The sequence below is a fragment of the Mustela putorius genome, unplaced genomic scaffold (genome assembly GCF_011764305.1).
Source record: "Mustela putorius furo isolate JIRA1106 unplaced genomic scaffold, ASM1176430v1.1 tig00000145_pilon_pilon_pilon, whole genome shotgun sequence".
Taxonomy (NCBI): Eukaryota; Metazoa; Chordata; class Mammalia; order Carnivora; family Mustelidae; genus Mustela; species Mustela putorius.
In genome coordinates, this window is record NW_025421294.1 from 39,193,968 (window position 1) to 39,210,705 (window position 16,738).

Below are 16,738 nucleotides of genomic sequence, written 5' to 3' on the forward strand. Positions count from 1 at the left end.
ACATGGATCTTTTTAAAACAGCCACTCCCTCCACCCCAACCAAACCACGAAGAGCCTAGCAGAAGTAGAAACCATAAGACAGCAAAACGTAAGTATGGGGACTGCCCTCCCTTGCCCACCAGCACACCTGTCCCCTCAGCCCCAGCCAATGCTTTATTCTTGAAATTGACTTCAGTCTTTTTCCCTTCCAGTTCCTGCTCCTTCCATAGACAGAAGCACGAAACCTCCTCTCGATCGTTCATTAGCCCCATTTGACAGAGAGCCCTTCACACTAGGTTGGTATCTATTTGATGCATAGTGACAACGGCCAATATTTATAGAGTGCTTACGGCATGAATTTCGCATGCACCACCACGATTATAATGGTACCAGGATGTAGGACTATGGGCATCATCCTCATTTCAGAGACGAGGCAACTGAGGCCCAAAGAGATAACTTTCCCAGTTGACTCAGCTACCCAGTGATGGGGGTAGAGACTCAACCTGAGATCAGATGGACTGCAGAACTCCAACTGTCAGCCCTGTGCTGGGGCTGCCTCTTCATGGGGGCCGGGTATACCCACGTCTCATCGTCCTCCGGGAGGCTGGGCAGAGACAGGAGGTCTGGGAGAGCTGTTGTCAGCTGCCGCGGCTGCTACTAAGCGGCTTACTGACCGCAGGGACCATATGTGTTCAGAGTTGTCTCCTTATTTGTAAGGCAGCAGTTCTGTAGGGAGAAGATGCCTGATAAAACTCCAAGGTGCTATTCAAATGTCAGGGTTGTTTATTGCTGTCATGTGCAGTTGATCAAACTGTGGGTATCCTATAGTCCCTTCCCCCCAGAATCAGCCCAGAGTGTTCTTAGAGTATGGCCACCTGTCTATAAAGCTATTTCAAATTCAATTCTAAAAGTTAGCAACTGTTTGTTGAGCACCCCTCTGGGGGTGAGTACTTTACCTACCAAAAATAATTTACCTACATTATCCTCACAACGATCCAATGAAGGGAGTGAAGTATTCTTCCCGTTTTGCAGACAATGAAACTGAAGTTGACAGAAGTTGAAGAACTCTCCCACATTTGCATAACTCACTGTTGGATTTGAACCCAGGTCTTTCTGACTTCGAAGTGGGTGCTCTTTTTCCAGTGACATCGTATTACAGTCGGAGACCCTGGATCTTCCTTGCTCTGGGGTAGAGAGCTCTGGGGAGGGGGCTAGGAGTCTTGTAGGAGAATGGGCCCCAAATCCCGGCCACACCCAGCCTTCCTGACTGGCACTCTGAGCAAGGCGGTGGCCTTAGGTTCCTCTCTGTGTGCAAATGAACCTCAGTTCTTTTGCTTGCTGCGGTTTCCCCAACTGGACCACAGCTCTGCTGACTCAGGCAAAGCTCTGTCAGCTGTTTTTGAATTCAGAATAGTCTGCTGCAGAGGACTGTTCAAATTATGTGACAATGGAGACAGGGAGATTCAAGTTCAGATCCCAGACCTGCTTACTATCAGAAGCAGACATCAAATCCTTCAGAGTCACCTTTTGAACAAAAGTTTCCTCTTAAAAGATTCTTTTTTTTATAAAAAATAGTTTGTGGGTTTTTTTTTTATTTTTTAAAGATTTTATTTATTTACTGAGACAGAGAGAGAGAGAGAGAGAGAGAGAGAGAACAAGCAGGGGGAGGGGCAGAGGGAGAAGCAGATTTTCCACTGAGGAGGGAGCCCAATGATGCGATGCAGGGCTCCATCCCAGGACCCCGGGATCATGACCTGAGACACCCAGGCTCCCCAAAGAACTGTTTTTAAAGAGACCCTTTCTTGACAATACATACTCTTGATTGCTTCCTTGTCCATGATGTTTTGAGAGTGGCTCTTAACAGGGACTCCTAACAGACTGTGCCGAGAGAATATGCATACATCAGAAGATTTAGAAAAAAAAAAAAGAAAAAGAAAATCGACTTAAGCCCAAGAATATAAATCCAAATTTTCTGTAAACCCTGTAAAGTAGGGTTTCCATCCTAAGCCAGAGTGTTATGAATAATAGACATTTCTTAGACCAACAAAACTGTCTCCTACTGGGCAGTGAGCTCTTCACAGTAGGACGGATTCTTAGGACCTGCCAGGACCTGGGCTGTACATCCTGCTGTGAAAATCCCATCATTCACCTTGGGGTATTAACTGCACAGCAGTATGGGAGAGACGAGGGCAAGAGGAAGTATCTAGCAGTTGTCAGCACCTTTGGATTGTGTGCCTGACCCTGCATATAAATTGTCACCGAATCCTTACAGCAAACCTATGCATTTTTAGGCTGTAATCCTCATTTTACAGGTAAGCAAATTGAGACTCAAAAACCTTAAATGACTTGCTCAAGACACAGAGAATTTGCTCGAAGAGCTGGTTAAATGCAGTTAAGTGGTACTTTTTATTGTACTGGAAAAATAGGGCATATCTATGCGAAGGGACTTCAGACAGAATAAAAAATAAATTGCTTTGGGGCACCTGGGTGGCTCAGGGGGTTGGGTCTCTGCTTTTGGCTGAGGTTGTGATCTTAGGGTCCTGGGATTGAGCCCCGCATCGGGCTCTCTGCTTGGCAGGAAGCCTGCTTCCTCCTCTCTCTCTGACTGCCTCTCTGCCTACTTGTGATCTCTTTGTCAAATAAATAAATAAATAAATAAATAAATAAATATCTAAAAAAATGGCTTTGACCAATTTGGCAATGCAGAGTTCTCAGGTACACCTAGCATTTCTTTAGGGAGTCTGCGTGTCGTCTGTTCCAAGAAAAAAGTAAAAGCATGAAAGAAACCAAACCCAACCAAAATTAAGACAAAATGGCTTGCACCCCACCAGGAGGATCTCTCAAAATGCTCTTCCCCAAATTAAAAGTTTTTCCAGAAAGTAAGTGTAATACTTTATGTAATGTCCAATGTACCACCGGATTGGGGTAAAATTAACCCCTCCAGGGCAAATATCAGATAGAGGAAGAAACTTAGATTATACAAAAAACTTCTTAGTTGATGAAAGAGGCACAAAATCCCAAGGAAACATTCATCCTTCTTATCATCAGTTGCATGAAATCAAAGGTTGAAAAGGAGCCCAGAATCCAGAACATTGTGTGTACACAATTCTGTGTGGCTTTGGGCTAGTCACTTAATTTCTCTGAACCTGTAAAACTAGGGGCTCTCTGCAGGCCTCTCCCAGGTCTGAAGTCTATGATTCTCCAGTGCTCACACCCAGTCAGCCTGCTCAGGCCTGGGACTCAAGGGCTCATCAAACTAGGCTTTAATACCTTCTGCTTATCCTATCAAGTATTCAAGAACTGCCTGCTGTTTGTCCTTTACAGGAAAGAAGCCGCCATTTCCTGACAAGGTAAGTGCTTCCCTGGTTTGTTTTGGTTGTTTTTATTTTTGTTTTATTGTGGGTCTTGTCTTTATTCTTTGAAAAGTGTTGAGGACACTCACATCTCTTCCCTCCTGTCTTACAGCCCTCGGCCCCCGCCGGAAGGTAAGGTGCCCTGTTGCCTTTGTGTGAGGAAACATGGTACATGCCCCAGAGACACAGTTACGTTTCTCACCCCTCCTTTCTCTCAACTCTGCAGGCCTCTCGGGGAGCATTTACCCAAGATGCAGAAGCCTCCTTTACCACCAGCCACCGAAAGGCATGACAGGGGTACCCCCCTGCCAGGGAAGAAGCCACCTGTGCCCAGGTAACTGTCTTCTGTTGCCCGAGTTCCTCATTTAGAGCGGTCACGCCAACAACCTGACCAGCAGTGGCCTACAAGGAACTGAAAATTGTGGGTGGTTTCGCCCCTGGGGCTTGAGGAATTTTGGCTTCTTAGTTTGGATGTCAAGTCCTTGGTCCCTTTGAAGGGGACAGTGATCTAGCAAAGAAAGGAGTGGAGAGATGCTTCCTCAGGAGGGTGGGAATGGCTGCTGTCTGTGGAGCACGTCTCCTCAGCCCGTCGAACCCATGCTTGTGCTTTTCCTTTCATCTCAGTACATAGGAACAGTAACTGGCACGTCATTTTTCAAGACAAGTAGCAGAGAGGACATAATTGGGAGAGGTTTTTAGGTCACTGTAAGCATCTTCCTCAATGTTCAGTCACATTTTATAATGGGAGAATACTGAAGACTGCTCTAATTTTTTTATATTTACTGTGAAGTCTTTTGGGTTCTGTGTACCAAAAGCGTACATGTATTGGGAGTCAGGCTCCACTGTACTCCTTACTCACTAAGAACATAACCAAGGCTCCTGTTTTTTCTCATCAGTGTAATCAGGCTTCATAGCTCTGGCTTTTGGATTAAATGAGGGCCACGGCTAGAAGGCACCGGAAAAAACCCTCAGTAATCAAGTTAATATTTGAATGGATTTTTTTTAATGGAATCTTCTTAAAAACCAAAATGAATGTAAAAAATACATAATGAACAAAATATCCATATCTTAAATAAACACATGATGGGAGGGCGGCAGGTGAAGCATCTGACAGATATCCCCCTGCCCAAGGAGAGCCTGACGTGGGCCCAGACACACAGCTGCCTGCCAGAGCTCAAAGGCAGCTGTCACCAAATCTGTCTGACTAGCCTGTGCAGCTCCGAAAAGTCCCAGAGCAGTAGCATTTTCCAGCTTCTTTCCCTTCACCTGAAGGGTGAGCCCCAAGATGGCTGTTTTAAGACATCAGCAAAGGAGAATATTACCTAAAATGTTTTCATTTGCTTGGAGAAACATCTACTCAGTGAAATTTAATAGCTACTAAAGAGTTAGTTTGCTGACTAAACCTTTTTTATATATATGTAATTATTTGCTGCAGTAGCTCAAAGAATAAGGGCTTGCTTAGCTCAGCTCGTAATGGTGACAGAACACTGAGTCACCAAACCTTCCCTCCACTCCTGCTCCCTGGCTTTTCTGCTGGGGTGTTTTTTGTTTGTTTGTTTTTTTCCTCCCCCATTTTGACACAGCTCAGTGGGTTTGATTTCTCATTATTAGAGTAAGTGAAGCTATCTGCTTTCTGAGGCTGGCTCGTTGGAACTCTTCATGTTCAGGTCTTTTTCTTTGCCCTAATTCATTTCAGGCATGGATGGGGACAAGACAGAAGAGAGAACGTAAGTACAAAATGCCATCTGGTAAATGCTTGGCACAGGGAAATTTAGTGCAGGTTCTGTGGAGCTTGGGGCCATGCCTTTCTCAGACTTCACTGAAGACCAGCGTACAGACCAAGGAAGGCACACAGTAGGCTTCTAAATACTGGAGCCTGTTGGGGCCTCCATCTTTTCTCCTGTCCACAGTGAGGCATTGCTTAGCTCTGGTCCGTCTGAGAGCTCCCAGGGTGGCTGGGTGAGTCCCAGCCCCATCGCCAGGTGATAATTCACAGGGTAAAGTAACCATAGCTGGAGGGAAGGATAAAAAGGAGGGACGGATGCCCAAGAGTCTAGGCCTCGCAGCAAAGTTTACAAGGCCTCTGTTTTCCCTTTTAATAACTTCATGACCTGAATAAGAGGTGGAATAGCAGTTATTGAATGCCTACTGTGTGCATGTCGGTGAGCTAGTGGCTTTTGGATGATGACCTGTTTGCCTGGGGAACAGCAATGAAAGTTTTAGGTCAGTTTTAGCAATGAAAATCATATGTCCCAGAATCCCCATCAGTTTCAGGCAAACTGGGACTGGGGTAGTTGGTCACCCCAGCTTTACACGTTTTGCATTTAATGACCCTATGAAGAGTCATTGTTTTTCTTTTACTAAGAGGAAATCAAAGCTCAAAAGGGTAAGAGACTCATCACAAGTTGCATAGCTAGTGATTAGCCAGATAGGAATTCAGGTCTGTCTGGTTTCCTTTACACTATAAGCCCTCTGAAGGTGATCACACCCCTACCCCTGTTTAAGGTCTTAGCCTACAAGTGCCTGCTGTCTTGTAGCTCTGTGGTAGATGCTGTGACGGTTCAGATACAGTGCTAGGATATGAAAGACAGGCAGACCCACACCCAACATTGTAAACAGCATATGATCATGAAATGAGCTCTAGAGGGGAGGCAAGATAGTAATTGATGGGGCTTGAGGGGTCAGGGTTGACTTCTTAGAGGTGAGGTTTATGATGTCATTGAATGGTGGGGAGGGCACAGAATAGAGTCATCCTAAAAGAAATCCCAGGCACATTCCTGCCTCAGGAATATACACAGAAAAGGCAGCTGGGTCTCAATTCCTGTTCATCCTATGGGGACAGAAAGGATAGCATCTTGGCTGCAGAGTCACAGGGACAAAGAGGAGACAAGGTGGAAAGTGAGGGAAACATTATACTCATGAGGTTCCCAGCTTCTGGAAGGATCAATGCTCATGTCATGAGAATATAAGTGCTGTAGAAAGAAACATAACATGGTTGCTATGGGGTTGAAGAGGGATTTCATTGTGGGCATTCAGTGAGCCCATGTGCATTTATCTATGCAACACTTTGCTGGGACTCCCAGTTGGCCAACTGGGATGAACGATTCTGGCTATGACTCTTCTTATCTCAATGGTAGGACTAATGACAACTGACTTTCACTGAGCACGCCCCATATACCAGGCATTTGTAATAACCAACACAGTCCTTGCAACAATATTTTGAATAAGGTGATCTTTCTTCGCTAGTGTGTTGGCAGTTTTGGCCTGCTGGTCAATGGCAAAATCATTTGCCTCTTGGAACGTCATTTCTCACCTAAGGAGTACAGCAAATAGCTCCTCCCTTGCCTATTTCACAGGTTGCCTGGAGATAGATGCTGAGCAGTGTAGACACCTTGTAAACCACATGGTCCATAAGGAAGGTGGAGTTGCTTTTAAGGGGCATGCTTTTAAGGAAGCTGAGCCTTGGGCCAGACAAATTAGGGGCCCAATCCATTTCTGTAACCCTTGGCAAGTTAGGACTTCTTCCTGAGCACCACGTTTCCATTTGTAAAATGAGGACGTTAAATTTTTAAAGGGTTGCTAGGAGAATGGGATGAGACATTGTGTATAAATCTTTGGGGGGCACATAGTAGATATTGCCACTATTATTGTGTCTTTTGGTCCTTTTGGGCACCTTAGAATCTTTTCTGAGAGTCTCAGATTGGAGTGTCCTTAAATGATTGTTTGTATTAAGAAATTGTGAACCTCTTAACAAGCTCTACTGTTCTCCACATTTGTATTTATTATGGAGACATACAACTGTTAAAGAGAGACATTTCTTTGATTAAGATGCAATTCTTTCAGGAATTATGTTTTGATGATAGACTAATACCTTTTTTCCTTTTCTTTCCCTTACCAGGATGAAGATGATGGTATGTTCAGAAAAAGCTTTCTTACAACTTATAACTCATTCCTTCATTTTTCTGCTCAGGCTTTCACATAGAATTATTTAGTACAGAAACCCATGGGGGGCCTGGGTGGCTTAGTTTGTTGAGCATCTGCCTTCTGCTCAGTCATGATCGTGGAGTCCTGGGATCAAGCCCAGAGCTTCTCCCTCTGTCCCTGCTCTTGCTCTCCCTCTATCTCAAATAAATAAATAAAATCTTTAAAAAAAAAGAATTAATTATATTTGTTAAATCAGTATTAAGTAGAAATATATCAGTTCATATACTGCATTATTTATCTGGGTTACCAAAGAGAACTGTTATGTTCATAAGTAATGGTGCAAATAATAGTACAGCAAAATTAAAAATTGCATACATGGTTTGATAGAAAAATTTCTAGTATTTATGCCTTCTAATACAGGAAAGGATCACTATCTGTAGATAAATGAGACAGCATAAAATTTGGCTTACGTAAAACAAAACTTGTGAATCATTTCTGAAATTCATATGGTTTCCAACTGACAATTTTCTGCCAAGAAAGCATTTCAAAAATAAAAAGATAAGATAAATGTATATTATAGAGAATGATATGGAATGGCCATGCTAAGGTGGCAAACCATCTAGAAAAACCCTGGGGGTGGGGTTCCAGCCTACCACTTCATAATTACATTTTATTTTTTGATCAGCTGTTTTTAACTTATGGGGGAGCAGTTCTGGAAGGTTCCTGTGACACTTGGATCCTGACAATCTGTTTTATTTTTCTTTTCCCCCCACAGTGCATCAAAGACCTTTACCTCAGCCCACAATGCCTTCCATGAGTTCCAATACTTTCCCTTCCAGATCCACCAAGCCATCACCCAAGCATGCCCTCCCGTCACCTCACATGCCTGGAGCTTTCTCTGAAAGGTCTGTGGTAACGTTGTCTTTCAGTGTTAACTTAACATCACACCAAGGTCCATTGATAAGAACTCATGTTGGGTGGTTTGGGGAAGAAAGAAATGAGCCAGTGGTAGCCAGGTCAGAACATTTTGGGTCTTCAGAAACAAAACCAGGCTGGGCACAAACAACCACACGTGTTAGTATGCTGCTGCTCTTGGAGTCCCTGTGCGTGGGATTGGAGGGGTACAGAATTGACTGCCCCATGGTACCCCTGGAGTAGTAATGGAGAATGCCTTCACTTTGTGAATTACACTCAAGAAACTCAATTAATTTAAGTACTTGGAGTTCATCCAGATCGAGGATGGGAGGACCTAGCAGATGCTGCAAATACATTGCCTAGGCTCTGTCCCTAGTAGGCCGGCTTTCTCAACAGCAACAGCGTTTCTCAGGGCCCACACATTTCTTCCTAAATAAGCCCTGGTGCTTTCCCTCTTGGCCTCAGAATCCCCAGGCCTTTATGTTCATTCTCTACTAAGCAAAGGAAGATGTCCAGCCCCCACCTTGGGTATGGGAGAAAACCACCAGCACGACCTTGCTACTCCTGCTAGATATCTAGGAGTCTCGAATTTTTTTCATGGTCCCTGTGTGCCTCTTGCTTTGATTTTCTGCTGTTTCTTCTCACTCTTCTCGCTGTTTTACTTCTGCCGTTTTCTCATTCTTCTCCATCCCTCCCTGGGCCCCAATGCTGTCCCTTCCCGGTGCTGAAGACCATTCAGTGCCATTGCGGAGCAGAGCAGAGCAGACAGGGTTGTGACAAAGTTTCAGAATGTAAGTGAGGTTCAGTGGGGTGAGGTCTGGAGCCGATGACCAAGAAGGAATTCTTGAGACATCTTTGGTGCAGAATGATGGTTTATTAAAGCATGGGGACAGGACCCATGGACAGAAAGAGCTGCTGTGGGGGGAGAATGTGAGGAATGGTCCATTATATATTTGTAAGTTGGGAGGGGGTTAGGGATGGTGTAAGTCTCTAAGGAATTTTGGAAGCAAGGTTTCAGGACCTTGAGGGGCTAGCTATTGTTGGGGAAAACATTATTACTGGTAATAAAACCTTTGTGTGAGACCCTTTAGATGTGTATCAGTGGGCCATATGCTTGGGAATGATTATCAACACATATCTTGGAGGGTTTAGAGATGAAGTTTCCAAAGGAATTGTTAAAGTAGACTTACAGGATCCTGGTTGGGGGTAGGGGTCGGTCAGGCTAGGATTGCCCTTTGCCCTTAACAAAGCCTTGCGGTGGGGGTGATTTCCTAGAGGAATGTCATTCTGCCTGTTTCAAGGGCTTGTCAGTGGGTAAGGAAATTTAATAATTTTTCTTCTGCCTCTGTTTCCCACATCAGTTGGGCTAGTGGGTGGGGGAATGGCTGCTCAGCCTGGAGCAAGCAACGCCTCCTCCCACCCGCATCCTTGAAGATACTGTTTTTGTCTGTCCGGGCCACCTGGCCCTCTCTGGGTTTTTCATCCAGCCACCTCCCACTCTGTGGACCATCAGGCCCCAGGATTCACAGTTCCCAAACGACATGCCCCTTCACATGTGCTCCTAACCAAAAGAAATGTCCTCTCCCCAGAGGACGTCTGCTATTCCCCAAACAAAAAGGCCTTAAATTGCAGCCAACTCTTAAAAATAATCTTCCAATGCCTTTTATAGATTTTTATTGTTTTGGCTATCAGAGTCTATTAGCATTGGGGCTGACTAGCATCCCACTGACTAGCATCCCACTGACCTTGGGCAGGAGTGGGATGGGCTCTGTCAGCCCCTCCTCTTTGCTCAGCTGCTAAGGCTTCAGGGAGGGGTGGTAGTAGTCACAAATGAAGCAGCATTCAGTGCGTTTCCCTAACCCAGCTTCCCCATCAGCCTCTTCAGCCCAACCCAGCGTAAATCTGTTCTTTTTCTGTCTCCGCAGTAATAGTGGTTTCCCGCAGAGTGCCTCCCTGCCACCATACTTCTCTCAAGGTTTGTACTCTGGGCTCTAATGACCACTCCAGGCAATATGTCTCCATGACTGGATTCCTAACCATCCCGAAGCCTTTTGGCAAAGATCTGGTTATTTCCTAAAAGCAAAAAGATATGTTTTCTCATTCAATTATTTAATGCAGTTTCTGCCATGTGCCAGGGCTGTTGGAATGCTAGGATGCTACTACATAAAACACACACACACACACACACACACACACCCTGCCTCAGAAAGGTGGCCTTGGCCTTAATCTCCGCACAGAGAGCTCTTCCTCCCTGCTATTTGTATTTGGAGCTCAGGATAGTGCCTGGCGTTCTCTGTAGTGTTAGGTTTCTATAATGAATCTATCCTTGAGTTGTGAGTTGAGGAACATGTTTAAAATACAAATTAGGAGAACCCAGCCCCTCCAGGATTCTGATTCAGTAAGTTTGGATGAGGACCTGCATTTTTAATTCCTTTTCTGGGTGTCCATGACAAGTATTTGCTGAGAGTGTTCTCAAACTTTATTATAAATACAGAATGTGTTAAAATTCTAATTCAGTGGGTCTGGGGTAGGATGTGAGAGTCTGCATTTCTAGCAAGTCCTCATGTGATGCTGTTGACTAACCTAACTATGTAGTTAGGTTTCTTTTATTCAATAAACAGTATGAAGTATCTGCCATGTTGGACTGCAAAGGTAGGGATAGGGAAAATCTGTTTAGGCCTTAGGAACCTTAAGAAGGCATCTGAGCAGGTCAGGGCAGTCTGTTCTGCTTATCACCAGGGAACACCATGGTGAAGAACCCTGCTAGGTTGGCCCAGGAGACCTCAGTCCTTCCCTGGTAATTCTCCTGGCTATGTGGCTTGGGGCAGCAGTTGGCCCCTTGGGGCATATTGTTGAGGGAGGAACAACCCAGCAATGGAAACCTCCTGGAGTGCTTGTTAAATGCAGATTGGGTGATTCAAACCCCTCTCCCCCAGTGATTCTTACTTATGCAGAATAATGTTTGGGAATCACAGGTTCAAGTCCTGACCCAGCCACTAAGAGCACATGATTTGTTCAGGCTCTAGGAGCCTCTGTTCCCTCATTCTCCAAAGAAGATAATACACATCTTGCGGTGTTGCTGTGAGGATTAAAGGTAGGGTACAGGGGTGCCTCACTTAAGGCCTGGGCAGAGTAGTGCTGAATAAATATGTGTTGAACAATGAATGAATGACACATGAATAATTCAGAGACCATTCAGCTCACAGAATTTTTCAGTTCTTAACAGCCGTTCTGGCATAGAGAAAACAGCCTTGGCGATTACAAATCAACGCAATCAATCCTTTGCTGAGATTGGGAAACACATTCTCAGACTCAGAAAGTTTCAGGGAACCATAAACAAGACAACAAGACGTTAGGGAAGGTGAGGCACAAACACTGGGTAATTTATAGATAACTCACAGACTTCTTGATGGATTAGGTTGTTGAGAGGGTCTTCTGTGAGAGTTGAACACTTCTACCCCTTTAGAAAATTTTATCAGGCATAGTAGGTCACAAACCCTAGTTCTAAAAGCTAACAATATCCTCAAGGTAATTTCACCTTGTCTTGGATAACTTACATTTCTTCTTATGTAAACAAATGAGGACCTAATTCTCTTTATTACTGCATTGTCACCATATCAGTGGTTGGGAATCCATTTTGGTTGTGCTGGAGCCTATGAAAAACCGGTCTCTTGAATATTCTTTTTGAGAATCACATTTAAACGACTGCAACTTTTTCATTAATGGACTAGTTATTTTATATTATGTACCATACACATTTAAGAAATCACTCTAATTTGTGGAATTGTCCTCAAACTTTCACTGACATGGCTATAGAATGATGCCTGAACAGTCAACAACCCTTGTAGTTTTGAGCATGTGAACATTAATTTTGAAGCTATGGCTTCTAGAAATGTTAATTGCTGGGAACAACTGTAAGGACATTTAAGGGGGGGAATGTGTGATAATAGAAATGAAAAATAGCTTATAACAAGTTAACTTTCAAAATGCTATACTTTTGAAGGCCTTAACCACAGACCACCTCCTAGAGCCGAAGGAAGAAACTTTTCCTTGCCAGTTCCAAACAAACCTCGATCACTGGCTTCTGGCGAAGAAGAGGTAATTAGACATATATTTTTATTTTCTTTTTTTCCTAGCAAATAACCAGAACCTCCCATTTGATACTCCTTTGTATTTTATTATTATTTTAAATTACCCTTAATTTTTTAAAGTGAATTAAAGGGAAGGGATACAGGTGAAGAATATGTTCTTTTTTCTTAGTGTTTTTCAGACTCTTCTAATAGCACATGTGTGTTTTGCATTTAACAGTGAGAAAAAAAAAACAAACCTATTTTTCATTTGTTTTCTAGCTTATGACCTTGAATAAGTCACTTAACTGCTCATTAACCCAGATTTTTCATTAAGTATATTATACTAAACTGAGGAAATTATTATGTCTATCTTTCCTGATTAAAGCTTCCATTATATATGGAATGCTTAATCTCAAATACTTTTGCAAACAAAGTCATGATAAAGAGCGGTTCATGCAAAGTATCTTCGATTTAGCCCCACATAAGTGATTCCACATTCAAATTAAGAAAACAAATGTTTCAATGCTCATGGAATTGAGTTGGTGATTTATGAAAATGATTACTTGGAGGCTTTTCTTTTCACTTACATATGTAACTGCAAAATTTATTCAGTTTTTAAAAATTCACATTTTCAGAATTCATTAAATGAAGAGTGGTATGTTTCTTACATTACCCGACCAGAAGCAGAAGCTGCTCTTAGAAAGATAAACCAGGTACTGTGCTAAAGTTTGTTTTTAAGTAGTTATAAATATTAATGGAAGGAGAAAAGGGGAACAGGCTTTTATTGAGGACCAATTACAGGCTAGGAATTCTGCTAGGTGATATTCATGCTGTAATACCAAGAGGACCCATTAGTGACAACTTTAGACCTACCAGCATCCATAGCAATGAGTCCTGGAATCTGGGAAAAATCTAAATTAAGGCAATCATTCGGCTGGCAGAATCTGAGGAGATTTTTATTAACGATAAAGGTCTGTCTTGTCATAGGAAGCATACCTTATCAAAAGGAGATCCTTTCTTCTAAACTTCTAACATCTTACTGGTTCCATCTTCTTGCTTCTTCCAGCAACTTTTTTGCCCTTTCCTCTAGAAATTTCTAGGTTAATTTCTAGATCTCCTATGGTCTGGTGATAAAACTTAACCTTAAATCTATACATCAGAGAAAGAAAAGCAAAGATTCTTCTTCATCTCTCACATTTTGAGTCTACAAGAATAGTTCTCAATCTTAGCTGCACATTTAAGTCACCTGGGGAGATTTGAAAATTCTGATTCTTGGGTTTCATCTAGAGAGATTTCTGATTTCATTGGTTGGGTGTTCTGTATGGGTTCTAGGAATTTTCAAAACTCTAAATTCTAGTCTGTGAATCACGGTCCACAGGTATATTTGTTGAATAGAAGAGGTTCTGAATGGAATTTACTCAATTGAAATAAAAAGAACATATGAAAGCCACTTTTGTAGATTGATAGCTCTCTAAAGCCATCATGATTCAACATACAAATGAGGCAGTAGTTTAAAGCTGCCTTACTAATTAATCCTATTTTGATATTAGATCTTTACAGTATAAATATTATGTAACAATAATTTATGGAGTGACATTTGAAAGTACAGGACAAATCACAACACTATTTTAATATATAGAAGAAAAAAGTGGTAAGAACAGAGGATGGTCCACATTTGTTTATGGTCAGATGTTTAATGATGAAGATGTGGTGATCATGAGGTTTTAAAATGGGTGAATTTCAGAGGCATTTGTATCTTTTCTGACTTTGGCTATGGAAAGAAAAGGTTAGTGAATTAGCACCCAGTAGTAGGAAGACAGATCTTTAGTAACAACAATAGAGTCCTTATTTTGTCTGGCTCTTTATCCACTCAACCACTTAGTATTTTCTTTTATTACAAAAAAAGAGATTCCTTTTTCATCAAAAGACTTCAAAGAGATTCTTTTTGAAATTTGGAAATTTTTCTGGTACAATCTTTGCCGCTTCTTGACAACCAAGAAATCCATGACACCTGGGACTGTAACCGTTCAGGGAACTAAATGTTCACTGACTTGTCAACTGGTTAAGTTTCCAGATCTCTAGAGGCTTGTCCACTGCTCCTATTGGCAATACAAGTATAGCCTTTACTGGGGCACCGGGTGGCTAAGTCAGTTAAATATCTGACTCATGATTTCGGCTCAGGTCAGGGTCCTGGGATCAAGCCCTGAGTTGGGTTTCCCACTCAGGAGAGAGTCAGCTTGAGAGTTCTTTCTGCTTCTTCCTCTGCCCCTCTCCCTACTCATGCCCTCGTGCTCTCTCTTTAAAATAAATAGTTAAAAAAAAAAAAAAAGAAGTATGGACATTTACTGCTCACATAATAACAGGAATTTATTCTTTTAGGATGGCACTTTCCTGGTTAGAGACAGCTCTAAAAAAACAATAACCAATCCATATGTCCTCATGGTATTGTACAAAGATAAAGTTTACAACATCCAGATCCGCTATCAAGAGGAAAGCCAAGTTTACTTGTTGGGAACTGGACTCCGTGGGAAAGAGGTAAGGAATTCCAGTTGGAAAACTTCTCCAAATCCTCTGTTTATTTATGCCTTTTCGAATACCTGCCAATGTGGAACCCTACTGTGACATTCTTTGGGAGTCCATACTATATGACAATGTTAGAGTAAGATCACATTAGTGAAGCCCGTCCTTTACTGGCAGGAAATAAAATAACAGTAACTATCTGTGCCATAGAGTCTTTCTCTATGGCTTTCTCTATATCTTTAATTCCAAATAGTCTAAAATCACATGTATAACTTTTAACTTTTAAAATTAAAAAAATTAACATTTAAATTAAATATATAGTTAGATGGTCAAAGGATAGTCTCTTCTATCATTCACCTCTCTAACATAATTTTAACGTAAGATTGCAGTGTACTTATAAGGCTATCTTTTAAAATTGACATCTGGAAAGGGGTAAAAAATAAAATTCTTGTTGTGGTGACTATTTAAATACTTGGGTCATTTCTCACTTAAAATGGAGGTTTGGCCAATGAAGGTGGTCAAACTGCCAGAGAAATTTTCCTCTGTTTCGCCAGTGTTTACGTTAATTATTTTTTTGGATGGTAATTTAAAAAACCCTGCTTTTGCAAAGGAAGCTAGCAGCTAAACTTAAGCCCCAAACATGTTCTATAAGTTCAAAGTTCCAGGAGGAGGATCCACTGAATCAAACATTTCCAGAATGAAAAACAATTAAGCCTTAGCTTCTACTTTACTCCAAGTATTTTTAATTCATGATTATGTAAACGAGTAGGAAAAAGCACATGCTTCTGATGAAATGTTTCGATCACTGGTTCAGTGTGGCTAGAGCTGCGTAGGTGCTGCAGGGGCAGAGAAGTCTGCCCTCCAGAATTTCTGTTCATCTGGTGTGGACCACACCTTGCGGCTGTCCTGGAAGGAGGCATCCAGCAAGGTAGTCTCAGATGAAGTGTTTGATGTTGTCTGGGGTGCCTGTGTGTAATTCTGACCCCTGTCTAGAAGGATGGATTTTTTTTTTTTCCAGTCTGGCCATCAGGGATAAGGTGATGAAGGCAATGGGTGCAAAGATTTGGCTGCAGAGCCTTTGTGAGCGTGAGGTGGCAGTGAGGACATAGCAGGGAGATCATGAAGGAATCATTTCTTCTGCAATGCTACGGATATCGGCTCCAGACACGGGGATGCTGTCTGACCTGATTCCTTATACCTCCTCACACTATTAGTGACTAAGAGTGAAGTAGGGATACAGAAACCAAAACCAAAGACACAAACAGAGCAACCCTAAGGCAAAGGTATCATAATTAGACCTCTTATTTATGACCCCCATAAAGTTAAAAAATATATAAATATATATATATATATATACATATATATAACATAAATATAAATATAGACTTTTTATCCCGAATTTGTTGGTGCTGAGGAATTATTTTTTTCAAAGTGCTATAGTACAAATCATTAAAATATTTCCCAAGTATTACACATTTTTTCTCACCATCCTCATGACTTGAAGAGGTAGGAAATTACACAGATTTAAAAAAAAAAAACAAAAACTGAGGGTGAAATTCATGCTACTAATTCCAATGTTGATGTATCTCCGTATTTTGAAATTTTCAGGACTTCTTGTCTGTGTCAGATATTATTGACTACTTCAGGAAAATGCCACTTCTGCTCATTGATGGGAAAAACCGAGGCTCCCGATACCAGTGCACGTTAACGCATTCTGCCGGTTATCCCTAGCAAGGTAGCCAAACAGACGAACCTTCCTCCTGCCTCTGTTGCCAGCATGGGAAGATCAGTCAATGGTGGTAAATGGAGAAACACTTGGGACTGAATCAAACCCCTCAACATGAGCACAAGGTTTTGACCTTTCACATAAAAAAGTGTTTGAAATGAAGACTGTCAAATATCTCATAATTTATTTATTCTTCTTCAATGTTTGTAAAGTGCCTGTTCACACTTGAAGTCTAGTAGTGCACTATAATC

The 16,738-nt window shown here is 42.0% G+C and overlaps 1 protein-coding gene across 3 annotated transcripts in view; it reads left to right on the top strand.

Annotated features, from left to right (window-relative positions):
- LCP2 (lymphocyte cytosolic protein 2) overlaps positions 1-16,738 on the top strand; it is a 57,890-nt gene that overhangs the window by 26,391 nt on the left and 14,761 nt on the right. Inside the window, exons 9-21 of one of the 3 annotated variants that reach the window (XM_045075614.1) lie at positions 22-88; positions 192-275; positions 3,304-3,329; positions 3,445-3,464; positions 3,559-3,666; positions 5,029-5,059; positions 7,231-7,243; positions 8,032-8,161; positions 10,097-10,146; positions 12,175-12,269; positions 12,877-12,954; positions 14,621-14,776; positions 16,370-16,496. In XM_045075614.1, coding sequence (XP_044931549.1) covers positions 22-88; positions 192-275; positions 3,304-3,329; positions 3,445-3,464; positions 3,559-3,666; positions 5,029-5,059; positions 7,231-7,243; positions 8,032-8,161; positions 10,097-10,146; positions 12,175-12,269; positions 12,877-12,954; positions 14,621-14,776; positions 16,370-16,492 — 981 coding nt within the window. In that variant the 3' untranslated portion in view covers positions 16,493-16,496. Of the gene's footprint in view, positions 1-21; positions 89-191; positions 276-3,303; positions 3,330-3,444; positions 3,465-3,558; positions 3,667-5,028; positions 5,060-7,230; positions 7,244-8,031; positions 8,162-10,096; positions 10,147-12,174; positions 12,270-12,876; positions 12,955-14,620; positions 14,777-16,369; positions 16,650-16,738 lie in introns of those variants that run through there. The other 2 variants (XM_045075613.1, XM_045075615.1) reach the window with 2 other exon arrangements.